The sequence below is a fragment of the Schistocerca gregaria genome, chromosome 6 (assembly GCF_023897955.1).
Source record: "Schistocerca gregaria isolate iqSchGreg1 chromosome 6, iqSchGreg1.2, whole genome shotgun sequence".
Lineage (NCBI taxonomy): Eukaryota > Metazoa > Arthropoda > Insecta > Orthoptera > Acrididae > Schistocerca > Schistocerca gregaria.
The window spans coordinates 56,576,037-56,597,469 of record NC_064925.1 but is presented as its reverse complement, the minus strand read 5'-3'; the positions used below and the strand labels follow the sequence as shown (position 1 = coordinate 56,597,469).

The following is a 21,433-nucleotide window of genomic DNA, read 5'->3' as shown; positions in this document are numbered from 1 at the left end:
AAGAGCTAGTTGTTTAACAAGAACGATTTTTTGTAAATCCTTCTTAGCTGTGTGTCAGTAGACAGTTTGCATCGAGGTAATTCACAATGTTCGAACACACTATGTAGTCCAGAACTCTGCTGCATATAGGCGTTAATGATGTGGGTCTGTAATTTATTGGATTACTCCTACAACCTTTCCTGAATGTTGGTGTGACCTGCGAAACTTTCCAGTCTTTGGGTACGGATCTTCCATCGAGCGAACGATTGTACGTGATTGTTAAGTATGGAGCTATTGTATCAGCGTACTCTGAAAGGAACCTGATTGGTATTCATTCTGGACCAGAAGACTTGATTTTATTAAGTGATTTAATTTGCTTCACTACTCCGAAGATATCTGCATCCACGTTATCTACTTTACAGTGCGCAGAAGGGAATGCTTCATACGAAGATTGGTTGTTCCCAGTTTTCTGTCACAGCTGCAGACAGTTACTGCAAACTCGCTAGTTACAGAACAGAAAAGAAAAGTCCACTACGTCACAGAGGGCTACTACGTCACAGAGGGCTACTACGAGCTACTTCGCTCAGAGGGACTGGGCTCCGGAACAACATTCTGGCGACACTGCCAAACGTTGCTAGTAATTGAGTTACTTACGGACGCAATACAGTCTGAAAGCAAAGCCTGCAAATTTTATGGTTGTAGTACGTGGATTTGTACTGCAGCACACAGCTCATCACGTATGGTGAAAACAAACTTGGTTGAAATGAAGAGACATATCGAATGCGGTAATTACTGTGAGTGTGGGTGGCTCACATGTCTCATCCCGTACAGCGAGATTGACAGTAGCTTCGAGCGCTGTGCGCTGGTGGCATCCTCTGTTTCCAGTGCCCAGTTCTATCCCATCATCGTCAGTAAAGGTGAATTTGTGTAGGTTCAAATTTCCTTTGAACACTCTTGCGTTATATAAACGCCCCTATGCAACATCTGCGTTGGAAGCAGTAAAATTTTTGCATTGTCTATCTTGAAAGCAAGTGCTCTAAATATACCCACGAGAATCTCTCTTGAAATAATTACCATTTATGCTTGTTTGCTAGACTTTGGAGTGGGCTGCATGAGTCTCTTACGATCCCAACACTTTCTTGGATACCTTCGACGTACTCATTCCGGTTTAGGCTGACTTGTTAATGACTCTAAACGGTGCCATACGGAGCAAAGTGGCAAAGTGCTTAGGAGACTAGACTTGGCTGGGGAGTATCGTAACTTAATCTGTATACGTTCACTCATAAGCAGCGTTTATTTGCTCTCCATATATAGCTTAAGTCAAGTACTAGATGCTTCCGTTTTCACGTGCAGGGTTGATCTACCCCATATTCCTCCAACTAGTTCGTGCGCCACCTTTAATGACCTCTTTGTCAACGGGATGTTAGTACTTATGAACTCGGAAGCACTGCTCTGCAGTGGCTTACACTATCATCTTGCATGAAACTTTGTTAGTAGATGCATTGCGTTTTTGCTTAATCGTTTCAGCAAAAAATGTGCTTCAGTTAGCAGCCTTTATTCTTAGTGATTCCACGTGTACCACACTTTTCATATTGATTCGTAGTATTGCGGCCACGTATTCAATTCTTACAGGAATCAGGAGATAAGTACCAACCTTGTAATCTGATACAATCGGCATTGTCTTGCAGCTATCTACATTAAAGAAGGGCTTCCATCCTGTACTGAACCTTGACCTACAGACAGCCAGCCAGCAATGATAATTTCCTGTGGGCGGTACCATCATTAGTAAACAGTCAGTGTGTGCTGCTGACACTATATGACAGATCTTTTATGTATGTGGAAAACATCAGTGGTCTTACTACGTTTCGCTTGCACCCACCTGTTACTGTTTTACAGTTACTTAAACACTGACTGCCCAGTATAACGTGCTAGGTTCTGTTATACGAAATCTCTTTAAACCAATCACTTCCTCGTGACAATATCTGTATGATTGTATATTCGTTGTCAGTTACGCGTATATCAGTGCTGAAAGCCTTTGTGAAATCATGGAAGGTGGGAGCTGTTGGTGTGACAGTGTCTGCTTTTTCAGTCAACTTTGTATCAAAAAGAAAACCGATGTATTTCACACAATTGGCGTTTCCTGAACCTGTGCTGCTACGTGTGCGAAATATTCGCAGTGGGCGGAAGATATGTAACTTCAGTTACATCAACGCTCCACTCACCTTCACCTTCGTCATTCGTTGTTAAAATCCAAACTGATGGTTTCTCTCAAGTCACTACCAACAAACAGTCAAAAATACAGTAACTGTACTCGTCGGTTTGAAGTTAGTAGATAAAGTTCATGGCCATGTATTGTCCTGCCGATTCGTCAGCTTAGTTTCTTCCACCCACCAGTAGAATAATTTGTTAGTCCCTTCGTAATAATGTATTTATCCCAAACAGGGGCATACATGAGCATAAAGCCCTTTAAAACACCCGTAGTAGTGCTTACTTGTCCGACCTGTCCCAGAACATGCGCCCTCCGTCTACCACTGGACTACCGGGTTTTCACCCGCAGCGGGAAGTTCTGTCTCGCTTACTTTGCATTGTCATTGACCTTCAGATCAGCATTAAGGGCGAGTATCCAGTTGCAAGTCCAGTGGGAGTCATGGAGACAGCCGTGGTTGCCATTCTCATGAATTCGTCCCTCTGCGCAGGCTTCCCCGTGTGTAGACACATGGCCTTGTTGAGTTAGTCGCGTGGGCTCTTCTGCTAACATGAGGCCGACAATTTCCTTCCACGTCTTTCTCTGACTGAGTGGAACCTGTAATGATCGTGACATTAGCATTCATCTTCCTTTTTGAATTTTTCATCTCTCAGAGAAAGTTCGATATTTAGCACTATTTCTAGCCGTCATATCGACATTTTAGTCGGACCAAGGAAGCGAGTGCTCTGTGTTGCCTTTAAATATCCTGATCATTGACCATAAGGAAGGAAAGTTGTAAGTGAAACTTCCTGACTGACTAAAAATCGGTGCTTCGAACGAGGAGTTCACGCTTTTCAGAGAAATGTATTACGGGTTGTGCTATCCAGACTTAAGTCAAGGCCCATTTCAAAAATTAAATCCTTCAATACCCGTTTACTGATGTCGAATTTGCAGAAAACCTCTCCATGTTTTGCTTGATCAGCGGTCATCAGAAAAAAGATGTGATGGCACCAGCTTAGCCAAAGACTAGTGGTTGTGTGCAGAATCGTTCTCTAAAGATGTAGTAGTGTTAGTCCGATTACCTACTTACTCCTTGCTGAAGACTGAAAGACTACTTTAGCAAGTGTGGAACTGGTTATAGATTCAAAGTATAGCTCTCTCGATAAAGAATAAATTAAAGGTGTGCTAATTAACACTTTGTTTGCAACAGGAGACGGGAATACCTCTGGATGTGGCGGCGCGCTTCCAGATAAATATCCTGCTGCAGCAGCAGAGTTACATATCGTAAGTACTGCATCACAGTTTCTGATCTTCCATTGGTTTGTATTGCTCTGGCTACTTGTGTGTTACGTGCTTCGAAAGACTTCGCGGAAATTTCACTTGGTCTTTTAGTCTCTCTCTCTCTCTCTCTCTCTCTCTCTCTCTCTCTCTCTCTCTCTCTCTCTCTCTCTCTCTGTTTGTGTTTCTTCCACGAGAAAATGCACGTACTGACTCAAAAGATGGTAACAAATTAAAATGCACGATAGAAGCAGAACGGATCAAGAACCCGAAAGTAAAGAAGTGTGTCTTGATGGCCTACAGTATTCTTAACTTTAATCGCAATACCGGGTGTATCAGAATGAATATCGAGGTTTTAAGGCTCTGTAGCATTTATTACGTTCAACTTAGAACTAAAATGCTCTAAAGCCAACAGGCTACGGATTACATGTCAACTTTCCAAACGAAATGTTGCAGCATGACATGAAGAGCTTCCGGATCGTGTCGTCTTCAGTTATGAATACACATGTCACGTAAGTGGAAATGTGAACATATACAATGTGTGCAATGTCAGCAAATACCGACGAGAGGTAAAATTTCAACGCGATTTCCCTAATTTATTGTGCCATATCCCAGCGGAAAGTTTATGGGCCTTTCTTTTTCGGCGCAGCAACTGTAACTGATCTTTCTTATCTTGATGCGCTAGACCTATGGCTCTTTCCTGAACTGGAATAAGGTGAACCACAGAAGTTTATTAGGTATCCAGATGGTACGGCGCTTCACTGGCAACACGCGATTAGTTAAATGACGTTATACCCAACCATGGGATTGGCCGCAAGGTGCTGGATGAGAGATGTTGTTTCGGATGGATCCACTTGCACCCGATCTGACGCCATGTGATTGTTACCTTGCGACCATCATAAGGGCGCGCGCGCGCATCCGCTGCCGGCTTAAGAAACACCTTGTTGCAACATTTATTCCGGACAGCCTGAACGTGGTTTGGGAAGGGCTCGCCTATCACCTCAATGAGTCAGAAACATTAAACACTTCTAAGAGAAACCTTTGAATTGTTCTTTCATTTGATCTGTTATTTGTAATTGTAAGCTGAATGCTGCAAAGCCTTAAAAACCCGATGTTCATTTTGAAAAAGCCGGTATAGCTACATCCTTTGGAAATATGCTCCGAATGGACAATATTTTGGAGTAAATATAAGTTTTCACGTCATTTTTTCTGTCTACCGTCGTTAGTTAGTTGCTTCAAAATTCGTGGATTTATGTTCCGTCTATGGAACTAATTAAAGGCAGATTTTTATTGCCATACGCATTTCGCTTCTTTCATTTGTGGATCGTCTTCAGTGGCCTGTAGTAGATGTTTCTTTCTATACATTTATATAGTCCTGTTTTCTTTCGTTTTTTCGGTTATCGTGAACTTTTTTAGTAGCGGAAATTTGGTCATGTGAAATTATCGTTGTGTGTTAATTACGATTTCCAGCGTTGTTAGCTTATGCGTGTGGTCCTGGAGATGTGTTCATTAGTCTCCGTGCTCCAGTCGGTCGATTTTCGGCGTTCTGTGAGCCACATTTGATAAAACAATTCGCACACATCACTTGCAGTTAGCATTTTGTGTTCAGCATGTGTGTGTTTTCGGTGTGTAATGTTAAACACAAAATGCAAGTGATGTGTGCAAAGTGTTGAATCAAATGTAGGTGAAAGAACGCCATAAATCGGCCAACTGGAGCACGGAGACTAATGAACACATCTTCAGGACCACATGCATTAACTAACAGCGCTGGAAATAGTAAGTAACACAGAACGATAATTTCACATAACAAAAGTTGTGCTACAGAAGTTGGTTCTAACCTAGAAAACAAGGAAAAAAGACAAACCGTAACATAGTAATGTATTGTAATCGCCATATACTAAGTTTATTACAGGCCGTTGAAGACGCTTTGCAAATAAAGGAAGCGAAACGAGTATGGCAATGAAAATCTGCCTGCAGTTAGTTGCATAGACGGAACATGGACCACGAATTTTGTGTGTGTTGGGACTAGAAAGGTGTGCAGACACTGGCGATCCAACTGGCTCGTGCAGTACCTAGGCTGCTCGCGAACTGCTAGACACGAGACACCAGCAAATATGAAGGAGCGCTGAGACTCGGCGGGGGTCGGCATGTGGCACACAGAATAGCTCCTCCTAGTAAGTTAGGAACCACACGCTAGAGTATTGCACGGAGCTGGAGACGTGCCGCGGCGCCGCAGTGACCAGTGTGTGTTGCGCCAGGATGCTGCGGGGCGTGCCGCGCGTCTTCTTCCCGATGCTGTGGTTCGAGGAGCGCGCGTCCATCACGGAGGAGCTGGCGCGGCCGCTGCGCCTGCTGCTGCTGATGCCCACGTGCGGGCTGGCCGCCTCGCTGGCGTCGTGCGCGGCCGGCGTCGTCGCCCTGCTCATCGCCACCGGGCTGCGCCTCAGGGAGCACCGCGCCAGGACCAGGTAAACACCCCACCCCTCCTGTGTAGCACCTGAGGGCAAGTAGCTGGCGGCAGTCTCCCAACACTGTTGCGTTGTACGTCATCTTAGGCCGGTATTACACTTTCTTTGTCAATTTTCTTTGTCAATTTTCTTTGTCAATTTTCTTTGTCAATTTTCTTTGTCAATTTTCTTTGTCAAATTCAAATTTCTTTGTCAAATTCAAATTTCTTTGTCAAATTCAAATTTCTTTGTCAAATTCAAATTTCTTTGTCAAATTCAAATTTCTTTGTCAAATTCAAATTTCTTTGTCAAATTTCTTTGTCAAATTTCTTTGTCAAATTTCTTTGTCAAATTTCTTTGTCAAATTTCTTTGTCAAATTTCTTTGTCAAAGATATTTGATGGTGTAATAGGTAAATTTGTCAAATGTCGTCCAATATTTGATCAAATCTAGAGCCTCTCTGTAGATTTGACCAAAGAAGTCGCTTGACTTCTGTTCACTGCAATGTGGCATGTTACAACATGGAGCACTAGCATCGCTGCAGCGTTCTGTCGTCTCTGGTGTTTTTATAAACATTGCCAGTAAATGCAATTGGTGTGTGCTGACTACTACAAAATTAGTAGAGATGTATGAAGCTGGGTACGTCAGCGCCAGGCTGCAACTGCAGGGGTTGTCGGTTCAACAGTCTTTCCTAGGATTTATCGTCAATTACGTCTTCCCTCAAGTCTGCGAAACATCGGAGTATCTGAAAAATGCCGATTTGATACTTGATTTGGAGTTCACTTTGAACTTGAGCTATTCCGGTGCAAAGGCCAGAAAATAGAGGCATTCAACTCCTCGTAGGACCACGGATATAGATAGCAAAGCACTGCTGTTCAAGCCAAACCAAAGCACAGCTCAAAGTCGAGTATTTAGTTGCTATAGATTTCAGTACTCTATCGTAACACTCAAGCAACGAGAAATTACCGACTACAAGCTTCAAACACACATCTTTCGGACACAGGAGGAATGCTCTTGTACAAGCCCTACCTTTCAGCCTACGAGCGGCCGAGTGCAGCCATTATATTCCTGCTGCTCACGGTCCTATCGACTGCCAGTGACTCATGAGCGGAGGTAGTTGTATAAGCCTACTTAAAAAGAGCTTGTATAACACGTCTTTCCTAATGACGTAGCAGAAAGCCACTTGCATTGAAATCGCGTCAGTCGTTATACAACCTCGGGAGTTCCAAGTTTTAATGATTAGCACCACAGCCAGCAGATGTAAGTTTTTGCGATATGAGAAGTATTACACGACGCTTCAACATTCCGGAGGAAATGTTACTTGCATGTTGATCGTGTGATGTGTGTGAACAGTCAGAACGTATAATATATGATGTAATGAAAGTAAAGGAAAATACCATTAATGTCGATAAATCGAATGTTACCTGTTGCCACATGACCGATTTTACGATAGCAGACAACTTTTCTGAAAATCACACGAACGTCTCGCTTCTCTAGTATTTTACTACTACTACTACTACTACTACTACTACTACTACTATGCTGCTGATGATGATGATGATGAATACAAACACAATGGCGACGCCAAAATAATACAGTAAAAGTTGGAATAACAGTTACAGATAATGAAAGTTTGTCATATTACAAATACGACCCTCTCTGTGTTGAACGAAATGAAAAATCAAACGTGTACGGTAACGTACGTATCCATTGACAAGCCAATCCCTTGCGATAGGCTTCAGATACGAGCACAGTAATCCAAACAGCTCGGCAAATAATTTTCGTCAAAGGTATCAGTGTATCCCACATACATAATTTTTAAAGCCAGCTGCAGTAAGAAGATTCGAAATACACGGATTTAGCACGGATGTAAAAACCATATGGAAACATAGATTTTAATAATATTCTGCGCTCCCGACAGCAAACTGACAAGAACTTACAGGATCCCATGATAATGATGATGATGATGATGATAAAAACACTAGCAAATAGTAATAGTGAAACCGGACGCCAAATTTGAGATGCAGAATATGGAATCACCAGAATTTCGAACTGAACAATCAACCGTTAATCACCAGAATAGTAAAATCTCCCAAGATGATAAGTTCATATATTTTATATTATTAAATTTTCAGATTTAAAATCAGAACACCAGAAAAAGTTGCAAAACGACAGCTGTCATACAGAATAATTTGGAGTAGATATAATAATAAATTTGTCACGAAAGGCCGAATAACGGTTTGGGAAACAGAATTACTTTACGGATTATGGCTGACTACAAATCGAAAAACAGAGTAATTAGAAGGAAAATCGTAACATGAAATGCGAAAATGGAACTTGGCTAAATATTACATCCGTGGACGTCTGTGTAGTTACAGAAAAAAACTCTGATTAAATCAGGACCCCTAACAACTACAGTTAATAAGGAATAAATAACAAAAAACAATGCTGAGCTATTATCGTAGAGGAACACACATAACTAACTAGTATATTCCAAGTAAACTGAAGATCAAGTAAGTCAGGACTATAATTATAAATCTGCGGGAAGCCCACTCAAGAAATTACACACGAGGGACAGAGGAACGAAAGCAGAAACACGGCGTACAGCTCAATACCTAACGGCAGAAAAATAAGAAAAAATAGCGTCGCATGAACTCAACTAGCTTCACAGTCGCGTAAAATGAACAAAACAAATCAGTGTGCTCTGAGTTTATCTCGTCTTTTTAATAGCAGGTACCGTGTAAATGTACCTGTTTTCACTCATGACAATGTTAACTGCGATGCGCACGTTGTTCATGGCTAAATACCAGTGCATGTGGCCATCTTAAAGGGAACCCGCTTGGGAAATGATCCGTACTAAAGGGATTAGGAAACGTTCTAACACTTCCAAGAAAAATAAAACTGGCTGGTTGTATGTTGGCAGTGTGTCAATAACGTATCAGAAACTTGGCCAACGATAGAAGGAAATTGAGAAAGATGACTAATCAGTTGCGGGACTGGTAGGTACAAAACAAATTACGCCGTTGAGTAGAAGGTTCGCTCTCGAAACAATCACATGGTTGCGGCTACACGCTCTCTCCACAAATCCAGCAAGATGTGCAGGAGAAGTTTTCTGTAAGTTCGGGAAGCATGGGGGACGGGAGAGAGAGAGAGAGAGAGAGAGAGAGAGAGAGAGAGAGAGAGAGAGAGAGAGAGATTTGGGGGGGGGGGGGGGGGCGACAGGGTTTACGGTTGAAGGTGTGAGAGCGGTTCGTCAGTCCCACATGGACAGACAGCTCAATTCGTAAAGAGCATCCCCTGTGGAAGGCAAGAGATGGAATCGAGTCTGGAACAAAACACAGTGTTAATCTGGCTGAAAGTTTCTTGCGAGATCCATTGTGTATTCGAGTTCCATGACGTAATCAGTGTATGACGAATGAGAGCTGGCCATTTACGAGAGAGGAGGGCTTCCAAGCTACAGCATAGTCCAGGCACGTTGTACGAGCACGACATTAGGGCAGAACACGGAAACCAGAGAGCCGCCTACCAAGCTGAAATGAAGGTGGGAGAGTGTTTACGAACAATGGCGGCGGGAATTTTACGGTGCGCGGTCGGTAGTTAGGTAAGCGCGGCGCCGGCAGAGGCGCTGCTGTCGCACCATTACTGTGGCTGCCTGCGGGCGTTAGTGAACACGCGGTGCCATTTGCCGCTGATGGAGGACCTCCCTGGGTATCTGCCAGCCCTCTGCTGAAGCTTTCTGCTCCCGTGTAACGTGTGAAGCAACGCGCATCAGCTGAGGTCTCTGCTGCAAACCTAGGAGCCTAGAGCAAGCATCAGTGTAGAACACAAGCAACTTAAAAAATAACTTTATAGGACCTTCGATCGAAGTAAATGTTACAAACTATAACTACAATGAAATTTTACAGTTACGTGACAAAATATAGTAAAATATTTGTTCGTAGTGTTTCATTTGTCAATCATTATTGATGGCCTGAGCACACTGATAAGCCAAAGCATGACGACTTCCAACCGTGAGATGCAGTGGCGCCTAGTGGTACAGTAGGTAATATAGTACAGTTGCCAGTTTTGTAAAGGCCTCGTCACTACTGCTGTGAAGGCAGAGTTGCCTCTGATGTTACGGTAGGCCGAGTGTCTGAGTTCTTGAAACGGCTTCTGGTGCAGTACACCGCTAAGACAATTCCTACCTGCCACTGTTAGTTATGCCCCATGGTCAGGTAATAGAATAGGAGAAATAAGGTTCTACAACACTCCAAACAAATTAGTAACAAATTTACACAAATGAGTTAAAAAGGTTTACTTATCTTTGTGACTAGTTCAATAATGAAGTCTGCAGCACTGCATGTAATATAATACAAAACAGGACGTCAGTGGCGAAGTACAAATAACGATTGGTAAGCTTCATAGGACATAGAAGTGAACAGAAAGTATCTGCAAGTTGCATTTGCTAAGAGTTCACTAACCACGTTCTCTGTCTAAGTGAGCCCTGGTCGATGATCTATAACCAAGTGGGCCAGAGATGATCTTACGAGTAGGCTTCTGTCGGTTATCGTCGGGTCACTGGCGGATTCAACTGGGCCGGCAATTGGCCGAGGCGAAGTCGATGACGTAACTCGCGCAAGTGGCGAGTCTCTGTGACACTGGCGCCGACTTTGCGCCTGTCGCGCTTTTGCCCTGGCTTTGTATTATTCGGACGACACAGAAATATGAGATCTCATACCTAAAAAAAGAAAAATGATGGCGCAAGAGCTAGAGTAAATTCAGCACTGATACAGTTACGTAGTCACAAGGGTTCTATATGACACAAAAATTTCTCTGTTACGGAAATCCCATTCTATGGGACAGACTTACAAACTGTCTGAACCTTGATCGCGGTGGCCAAAACCGCCAGGTAATCCACGTCATGTATAAGCGCATGCTATGCAAGTTAATAGTTGGAGTGACCGGACAGACTGCGAAAGTAACAACACCGTTATGTGGCAGGTTAGCGTGAAGGAAATAGTGGAGAAAATGCGAGAGGGAGGGACGGACGTACGGAGATTCAGGGCCCAGCGATAATGCCGGCGTACCAGCGCGATTCTAGGGTCGAAGACTAAAGAAACGATGGAAAGATGCACTCGATGAAGATACGCATGCTGCTGACGTTTGTCTGTGAGACACATCGTGTCGAAATATGTGGACAGTTCTTAGCGTCAAAGCGAACGCCATGATGAAGCTAAGATGAACACTGTGTGTGTGTGTGTGTGTGTGTGTGTGTGTGTGTGAGAGAGAGAGAGAGAGAGAGAGAGAGAGAGAGAGAGAGAGAGAGAGAGAGAGAGATATTTAAAGAAAGGAAATACCGAAAAGAAGTTGGATTCTCCTAGTTCACACACAGTTTATTTAAAGTTGACTGTTAAACGAATAAGACACATTTTCTCCACTGGGCCCTATGTGGAGAAAATGTTTGCTGTTAACTGGATTAGAAATAATCTCCGTCCTTAGCACTTCTGGAAATACTCCGTGGTACAGCCTACGTATTCGTTCTTCGAGGCGGGCTTGAGGCAGTCCTTGTTAATGGCTTGACTGCGTAATAGGGAACGCCTAACTTACACATAGTAACTGCTCGCGTATTTACCTTGAATCCAGCGGGGAAGGCCTCTTACAGCAGCCTGCTACACAGTCAACAGTTAAGTGTGTAGGGGCGAAGGCCGCGAGCTTCGGGATGCGGCACAGCAGATGGCCCGGGGTCAGGGTGCGCGTCGCTGAGACGTCGCGTTACGTAAAGACGTCTTCAGAGCCGGCCAAGCGGGCGTGTCTGCACTGTACATCGACGCTGTTTCACAAGAAAGTCACAGCGGGAGGTACGTTTTCTACATGATCTAGACACTGGTGCAGGTCTTTTTGTTAAGTCGGAACATTTTGCACAGTTGGGTATTACCCACCAGACCTTATTTACGCCAGAGAAATAGTGAGCGGAAATAGTAATGACATACACTCCAGAATTTTTACAACTGGAGTGCAGTCGGATGCGACAAGATAACGTGCAGCAATCGACGTTTCGTCGGAATGAAACACCGGTCCTTCATTCTGATAGTTCATTAACATCGTAAAAGTTTAACGTACTACGACTTTCCTGAAACTTTGATCTCGTTCTCACATAATCACTCGTTCAAAAGCAAATTCCTCAGGCAAATCAGTTCATCAGTTCATCAGTTCATCTGTTTCCTTGCTAGCTTTGAAGTCCACTACTGTGCGACGAAAACTCTGGAATTTTTTACAGAAATTGCTGCTTCACCTTCATCTCTCTTCTTTCTTCTTGTGTGGTCCAGACACTTCAATCCTACTCTACTCGCAATCGTGTTCCTTTTGCTCTAATTGACACACCAACTACTTTCTGAACTTCAACATTTTCCTGGCACGTGTATCCATCTGTTCCGTAGCAAGAATTTCATATTCGAATATTGGACTAAGAACTGCGCGAAGAAAATCATTCAGATTCTTTGTGATACAAGTGCTTTTGATCAGTGTAGTACAAGTATCTCGTTTCCCTCAGACGGTGTATTGTTTGGCACCAGCACTGTAAATTGCCCCCCAAAAAAAAATAATTTGTGTGGCAAATGTCTTAAAGCACAGATCTGATGTCAATACTCTTTGGTCATGAATATTTTAATAACGCATATGAAAATACATGATGGGCAAAATAACACACACACACACACACACACACACACACACACACACACACACACAGTGTGTAGATCTTAAAGGTGCATAAATACATTCCTGGTCAGTTTCACTGCGCCCACACTGTATAAAATCCAAAGAATTACAAGGACTGCAGTTTGCTTCATAACTACTTAAGAATCGTAGGCAGTGGTCCTTCAGATACCTGTGATTACGCCACGATTTGAGACTGTCACGCCTATAAATTTTCGCAGTTGGCCTAAAGGTCTCGATGGTTTTCAGCTTTCCATTGAAAACGTGTTTATTCGTTACAACCGTTGAACCAGATCGCTTGAAAATTTTTATTTTCACGGGTTTTCATGAAAGTATTTACAAAAACACTAAAGTTCAAGAGCATAAAAATATTTTCGTCTTTTTAAGTCTTTTATTTCGACTTGTTGCTTCAGCTGTAATTATAGAACAGTTCGCTAGCGATCACACTTCTCAGTAGACTAATGAATCTTTCTACATCAGTACATTCGAAATGTTGCATTGTGCTGTCTCTCTTCATCCATACTCGGCGAACAGTTTTGTAGCGCAAGGCAGAGAGCACTTCCCATCGCATATTACGCCTTTTGGTTTCATTCCGGTTCGATTTGCATATGGAGCGCGGGAAGAAAGACTGTTCAGTCAAACAGTGCGCGATGTAATTAATGTGATATTGTCTTCGCGGTCATTGCAGGACTGTTAATTAGGGGCTGTGGTACACTTGGAACTGATTCTGGAAACTCCTGCAAGTAGACCCCCGCGGAAAGTTCCCTCACACAGTGAAGCACATCGGTAACAACTGGTGCTCCTCGTCGCCTTACACGTCCATATCCTATGCTGCTCCTATTAATTGCTATGGATGCTAAACACTTGATAAATGTTCTGGCATGGGTCTCGAGTACTTCGTGAGCAATCTCCTATACAGGGTGGTCCATTGATAGTGACCGGGCCAAATATCTCACGATATAAGCGTCAAGCGAAAAAACTACCAAGAACGAAACTCGGCTACCTTGACGAGAGAAACCAGATGGCGCTATGGTTGGCCCGCTAGATGGCGCTGCCATACGTCAAACGGATATCAACTGTTTTTTTAAATAGGAACACCATTTTTTACATATTCGTGTAGTACATATAGAAATATAAATTTTTTAGTTGGACCACTTTTTTCGCTTTGTGATAGATGGCGCTGTAATAGTCACAAACGTATAAGTACGTGATATCACGTAACATTCCGCTAATGCGGACGGTATTTGCTTCGTGTTAAAATGGACCGTTTACCAATTGCGGAAAACGTCGATATCGTGTTGATGTATAGCTATTGTGATTAAAATGTCCAACGTGTGTGCGCTATGTATGCTTCTCGGTATGCTGGACATCATCAAAGTGTCCAGACCGTTCGCCGGATAGTTACGTTATTTAAGGAAACAGGAAATGTTCAGCCACATGTGAAGCGTCAACCACGACATGCAACAAATGATGATGCCCAAGTAGGTGTTTTAGCTGCTGTCGCGGCTAATCCGCTCATCAGTAGTAGATAAATTGCACGAGAATCGGGAATCTCAAAAACGTCGGTGTGGAGAATGCTACATCAACATCGATTTCACCCGTACCATATTTCTATGCACTAGGAATTGCATGGCGACGACTTTATACGTCGTGTACAGTTTTGCCACTGGACATAAGAGAAATTACGGGACAATGACACATTGTTTGCACGCGTTTATTTAGCAACGAAGCGTCATTCACCAACAGCGGTAACATAAACCGGCATAATATGCACTACTGGGCAACGGAAAATCCACATCAGCGACCTTGGCGGGTTAATGTATGGCATGGCATGGCATTATGGAAGGAAGGATAATTGGCCCTTATTTTATTGATGGCAATCTAAATGGTGCAATGTATGCTAATTTCCTACGTAATGTTCTAGCGATGTTACTACTAGATGTTTCACTGCATGAGAGAATGGCGATGTACTTCCAACATAATGGATGTCCGGCACATGGCTCGCGTGCGGTTGAAGCGGTGTTGAATAGCGTATTTCATGACAGGTGGATTGGTCGTCGAAGCACCATATCATAGCCCGCACGTTCACCGGATCTGACGTCCCCGGATTTCTTTCTGTGGGGAAAGTTGAAGGATATTTGCTATCGTGATCCACCGACAGCACCTGACAACATGCGTCAGCGCATTGTCAATGCATGTGCGAACATTACGGAAGGGGAACTACTCGCTGTTGAGAGTAATGTCTTTACACGTATTGCCAAATGCATTGAGGTTGACGGACATCATTTTCAGCATTTATTGGATTATTATGGTATTTACAGGTAATCACGCTGTAACAGCGTGCGTACTCAGAAATGATAATTTCACAAAGGTACAAGTATCACATTGGAACAACCGAAATAAAATGTTCAAACGTACCTACGTTCTGTATTTTAACTGAAAATAACCTACCTGTTACCATATGTTCGTCTAGAATTGTGAGCCATATGTTTGTGACTATTACATGCGGTATCTGTCACAAAGCGGAAAAAATGGTCCAACTAAAACATTCATATTTCTTCATGTACTACACGAATATGTAATAAAAAATGGCGGTTCCCATTTAAAAAAAACTCAGTATATATCCGTTGACCTATCGTAGGGCCATCTAGCGGGCCAACCATAGCGCCATCTGTTTTCTCCCTTCAAGCTAGAAAAGTTTCATTCTTTGTAGTTTTTTAGTTTGACGCTTATTTCGTGAGATATTTGGCCCGGTCACGATCAATGGACCACCCTGTATATCCAGAATGAATTTTCGGTCTACAGCGTAGTGTAAGGTTGTTTGACACTTCCTGGCAGTTTAAAACTGTGTGCCGCATAAGCTTCAAACCTGAGGCGTTTACCTTCCACGGGAAAGTGCCCCACTGACTGAACAATCCAAGCACGACGCTCGACCCGCCCTCACTGCTTTAATCCCGCCAGTAGTTCGTCTCCTAGCTTCTAAACTAAACAGAAGTTGTCCTGCGTACCTTGCGGGAGTAGCTCTCCTAGTGTAGAGAATTAACTTCCTCTTGCAGGACTTGCTAGCGAAAGACAGTTCCCTTGTTCGATTCATGGTCTGGCACACAGTTTGAAGTCTCCGTCACAGACCAACTGCTTTTTCCCAGCATCGTACAAAAGAAGCTGAAGTCTGTGACCTGCTTTACTTGCGACTGAACCTGAGAGATCATTCTTCTTTGCAGCACTAAAATTTGTTACACACAGATAAGTGTGCTAGTTGATGGGTATCGATTGTGACTCATTGATACTGCCGAATTCCACTTGAATCATCTTAGTTCAAAACATAATTAACATAAGCTCTAAATGTAGGGGTGGACAAAAATATAGAGAACAAACGAAAAACGCGTTTTCGTGGCTAATACGATGCAGGTAACCTGCTGACATTCAAAAGAGCTTCCAGTCCTCTCAGAATGGATACGTACAGCTCCTGTATGGTTTTCTAGGGAATCTTACAGAATTGTTGTTGCAGAAATGTGGCAAGTTTAGGTAACAATGATGGACGTGGATAGAAATCACCCACCCGTCTCTCCAATGTAGACCATTACGACTCAGTAATACTGAAATGTGGTGAACGTGGTGGCACTAACAAAACCTGTTCTAGACGATTCGAGCTCTGTGAACAGCTCTGTTGTGGTCTGGGAATACAGCGTCGCCGCTGGGGAACGAACATCGGAATATGCGATGGACCTGGTCAGTCAAAGTAGTCACACAATCCTCGGCAGTAATGCGACATTGCAGAGTAAGCACGGAGCACATTGAATACCACGATACGGCTGCCCGAATCATCACAGAACCCCTGATATGTTTCACTCTTGGCACGTAAACTCGGCTATAGCGGTGTGAAACAAGGCTCCACCGACCAAATGCAATTTTGGGAATTTGTGAGAAGTTCCTGTAGGACCAAACTGCTGAATCATCGGTCCCTAGACTTACAAACTACTTAACCTAACCTTAAGTTACGCTAAGAACAACACAACCAACCATCCTCGACGGAGGCCTCGGACCTCCGGCGGGTGCCAGCAGCGCGAACCGGCGCAAGGCACACACAGACCGCGCGGCTACGCCGCGCAGCGACCAAATGACTTCCTTTCATTGTTCCTTAGTCCAGGGTTTATAGCTTCGACATTACGGTTTCCTGTTACGGGCATATTAATCACTGATGAGTGTTATTGGAATTCTACACTACTGGCCATTAAAATATGCTACACCACGAAGATGACGTGCTACAGACGCGAAATTTAAGACACGAATAATATGCTGTGATACACATACGATTAGCTTTTTAGAGCATTCACACAAGGTTGGCGCTGGTGGTGACACCTACGACGTGCTGACATGAGGAAAGTTTCCAACAGATTTCTCATACACAAACAGCAGTTGGCCGGCGTTGCCTGGTAAAACGTTGCTGTGAGGCCTCGTGTAAGGAGGAGAAATGCCTACCATCACGTTTCCGACTTTGATAAAGGGCGGATTGTATCCTATCGCAAGTGCGGTTTATCGTATCGCGACTTAGCTGCTCGCTTTGGTCGAGATCCAATGGCTGCCAGCAGAATATGGAATCTGTGGGTTCAGGAGGGTAATACGCAACACCGTGCTGGATCCCAACGTCCTCGTATCACTAGCAGTCTAGATGACACGCATCCGAACGGCTGCAACGCATCGTGCAGCCACGTCTCGATCCCTGAGTCAACATATGGGGACGGATGCAAGACAACAAACATCTGCACAAACAGTTCGACGACGTTTGCAGCAGCATGGACTATCAGCTCGGTGACCGTGGCTGCGGTTACCCTCGACGCTGCATCACAGACAGGAGAGCCTGCGATGGTGTACTCAACGACGAACACGGGTGCACGAATGGCAAAACGACATTTTTCGGATGAATCCAGGTTCTGTTTACAGCGTCATGATGATCGCATCCGTGTTTGGCGACATCGCGGTGAACGCACATTGGAAGCTTGTATTCCTCATCGCCATACTGGCGTATCACCAGACGTGATGGTATCTGTTGCCATTGGTTAACGTCTCCGTCACCTCTTGTTCACATTGACAGCACTTTGGACAGTGGACGCTACGTTTTAGATGTGTTACAACCCGTGGCTCTACCCTTCATCCGATCCCTGCGAATCCCTACATTTCAGCAGAATAATGCACGACCGCATGTTGCAGGTCCTGTACGGGCCTTTCTGGATACAGGAAATGTTCGACTGCTGCTCTCGCCAGCACATTCTCCATATCTCTCACCAATTGAAAACGTCTGGTCAATGGTGGCCGAGCAACTGGCTAGTGACAATACGCCAATCACTACTCTTGATGAACCATGGTATCGTGTTGAGGCTGCATGGGCAGCTGTACCTCTAGACGCCATCCAAGCTCTGTTTGACTCAATGCCCAGGCGTATAAAGGCCGTTATTGCGGCCAGAGGTGGTTGTTCTGGGTACTGATTTCTCAGGATCAGTGCACCCACATTGCGTGAAAATGTAATCACATGTCAGTTCTAGTATAATATAAATGTCCAGTGAATACCCGTTTAACATCTGCATTTCTTCTTGGTGTAGTAATTTTAATGGCCAGTAGTGTAGGTCGCCCCCATCTCCCCCGCCCTTCCGATTCGCTGCTTGTGAATATCCCTTCGTGTTATTTTGGCGCTGGTAGGTTCGCGACTCCTACATTCAGTTCTACAGTGTATTTTATACCTGTCTCCTCCCTATTTTTCTTCAGAATCCTCTTCAGTGACGATCTGTCACGATCGCACGACGTAGCAGATGTTGTTTCCTCGCATTCCTTGTACGTTCGATACGGTGTGTATGCACAGGTGACGTTCGTGGTCAAATCGTACAGTGCAACATGCAGACTTGGACAGCATCTGCATTTAGCCTCTAAAACGCATTTCTAGCGGTGTTTCGGTGTTTTAGTCCAACGTGTTGGGTGTGACTCCCGTGTAGTACTGTTATCACCTGCGGAGTGACGGAATGATTCACCGTTGCGGCGAGTCAGATTGCTGTGCTGGTCCACCGCGGCCTTGGATCAGCCTGCATTACGCAACACCAGCGGGAGATGTGCGCGCACGCTGATCTGGTTATGTGGGTGGTGTGTCACGTCGCAGGTGGAGTGTGTCGAAGCTGCATCTGACCTCGGCTAAGCGATGTCAGTTTGCCGTGACGGTTGCACCTTACGGGAAGAAAGTGCTACCGCGTCGCCATTACAGTTATTTGCACTCACAATGACTAGAGCTTTGTTTGCGCACGGGGAAGACGCACAAAAATGGATGCTGTGACGGCGGGTTCTTGGGAAAACCTGGTGCATCTAAAACTGTACCTCTGACACATTCAGCATTTTCTACGTTACTTTCGTAAACTCTACTATGGCTCATTCTGTGCTTCCCTAAGGAGGTTGTATTTATTCATTTAATTCCTTAGTCTGTCTTTCATGACAGTATTTTTTTAATACTGTGAATAGGCCCTCAGAGGACCACGTTCCGATTTTAATTCTTCGTTATTTGTTGTTTTCATCCAGCATCCTTTCATCTGTTCACTACATTTCTTATTTCTGTCTTCAGACCATTTTGAAATTTCTTCTTAGCTACCCGTCTTGAATTCTTCAATTTTCATTTCTTTTCCCGAAAGGCTTTTCTGTTGTTCACAGTATGATTATAATTATACATTCAAATCGCTGTAGAAATAACACCACTTGTCAAGACGACGTCAAATTGCAACGAAATACTATCTGAGGGGAAGGAAAACGTTTCGCAGAAGAAAAATAGTTACAAATGTAGCAATAGATGGCGCTGTAAGCATCATAATTTAGTACTGGTCGACTGCGGGGGTGCACAGGTGTGATATTGGTACTTATTTAAGCCTCTCCACCATGGCAAAGTCATATCACATCAGCTGGGAAAAATCGGTTTTCAATTGTCCTGAGGCCAAAACCCGCATACAAACCATCAATCACATCGGTTTTTATTTGTCCTGAGGCAAAAAACTGCATAAAAAGCATAAATCAAAATCAAATCGGATTATTAATTTAAGTGTGACTGGCGCAAGATATGTTCAATATGCAGTCCACAGTTTTCTGCAATGAGTAGAAACCGGGAAACAGCATGTTTGTTCCACAACTGATCGAAGTGTTTCCGGGGTCACGTTCAGAACGTGTTGCGCAATGCGTGCCTTCAGTGCAGCTAAGTTTGCAATCGGAACACTGACCACAACATTTGTTATATAGCCCCACCAAGACCTACGGATTAAGATCAGGTGATCGGGACGGCCATGCTGCAGGGAAATAATCATCAGTGTTCTGCCAAAGGCAGGTTTTTCATGGTAGTTCAACAGGCTATCCGGTCTTCTGCCATCCTCTTCAGGTGCGCATAGTTTCCTCTTCCCTTTGTCTTCTATCGTCTTCTCAATGAATCTCCCTATCAGTTCTTTTTACTTTCATTGTATAATGGCGGATGATTATTCTAGAATTTTGCGAAATGGTGCTTCAGCAGCTGCTTAACTGGATTTGAAATGTGCGAAGGTGCGCCATCTTGCATAAAAGTGATCACATCCACGCTGTTGGAGAGCTAGAATGACGTGATTGCGCAAAAGACACCCATAGTGCTTACCATTGACAGTACATGTAACAGGACCTGAAGCACCTGTCTCTGAGAAAAAATGTGGCCCTATGATAAATGATGCCGTAAACCCGCTCCACGCACTGACCTTTCAGCATGAATTGATACTGGTGGAATTGCGTGTGGATTTTCCGCGACCCATATTCGACAATTCTGTGTAATTGACATAATTATCCTGTCAGATGGACGTGTGCTTAGTCTGACAACAAAATCTTCCACGGCCAATCATTGTCCATACGAGTAAGAAATTCTACAGCAAAGATCTCTCTTGCTGGCAGGTCAACATGAAGTAACTTGTGCACAAGGGTAATTTTGAATGGATAGCAAAAAAGGATGTTTCGTAGTATTTTACGTACCGTGCTCAAGGCTATGTCCAATGTTCGGGCAATTCTCCGTGCACTACACGTTTCTACACCACCATTCGTCTGCTGCAGTACTACTGTGGCCACTGCTTCCACTGACGTCGAATCAATTCGTTTCCTCCCTCTAGCAGGTTGCACATCAAAAGAACGCGTCTTTTCGAATTTCCGAATCACGTTCCCCACACCCACGGCGGACATCAGACCAACACCTTTTTTTTTTCAAGCCAGTGTCCGGAACTTCTACAGGGTGACGTCATAATGCTTGTAATAGAGCTTTAGAAGCAGAGAGCGATCCTGCATTGACACAGTCATGGCGAACGTCGCAGACGCGAAAGGAGGAAAAGCCGTGTATCAGGCGTGTTTATACCTATTTTAATGTGTCGTGCGCATGACAGGTGCTTTAATTTACGTATTCTGACATACAAAGCGCCATCTGTTGATGAATTTTCACACTTTTTCTTCTTCTGCCATATGTTTTCCCCTTCCCCGATAACATTCCGTTGCAATTCGACGTCATTCTAACCAATGGTGTTATTTCTACAGCGTTTTGAAAGTTTAATTCTACTCACCCTGTATCTCTTTTGGTTTTTATATTGTTTCTTTCTAAATCCATATTATTCTTTATTGATCCAGCTTGTTGTGGACTTCTTACCAAAAAAATCTGAAAATCTTAATGGTTTATTCCACTCCCTTGCATTCGAAATAAGTTCAAATGGTTCAAATGGCTCTGAGCACTATGGGACTAAACTGCTGTGGTCATCAGTCCCCTAGAACTTAGAACTACTTAAACCTAACTAACCTAAGGACATCACACACACCCATGCCCGAGGCAGGATTCG

At 43.8% G+C, this 21,433-nt stretch overlaps 1 protein-coding gene across 4 annotated transcripts in view; it reads left to right on the top strand.

Annotated features, from left to right (window-relative positions):
- LOC126277924 (protein croquemort-like) overlaps positions 1 to 21,433 on the top strand; it is a 705,530-nt gene that overhangs the window by 657,755 nt on the left and 26,342 nt on the right. For all 4 annotated transcript variants that reach the window (XM_049977497.1, XM_049977498.1, XM_049977499.1 and 1 more), the window contains exons 8-9: positions 3,375 to 3,448; positions 5,701 to 5,910. In XM_049977497.1, the coding sequence (XP_049833454.1) occupies positions 3,375 to 3,448; positions 5,701 to 5,910 (284 nt within the window). The remainder of the gene's footprint in view (positions 1 to 3,374; positions 3,449 to 5,700; positions 5,911 to 21,433) is intronic.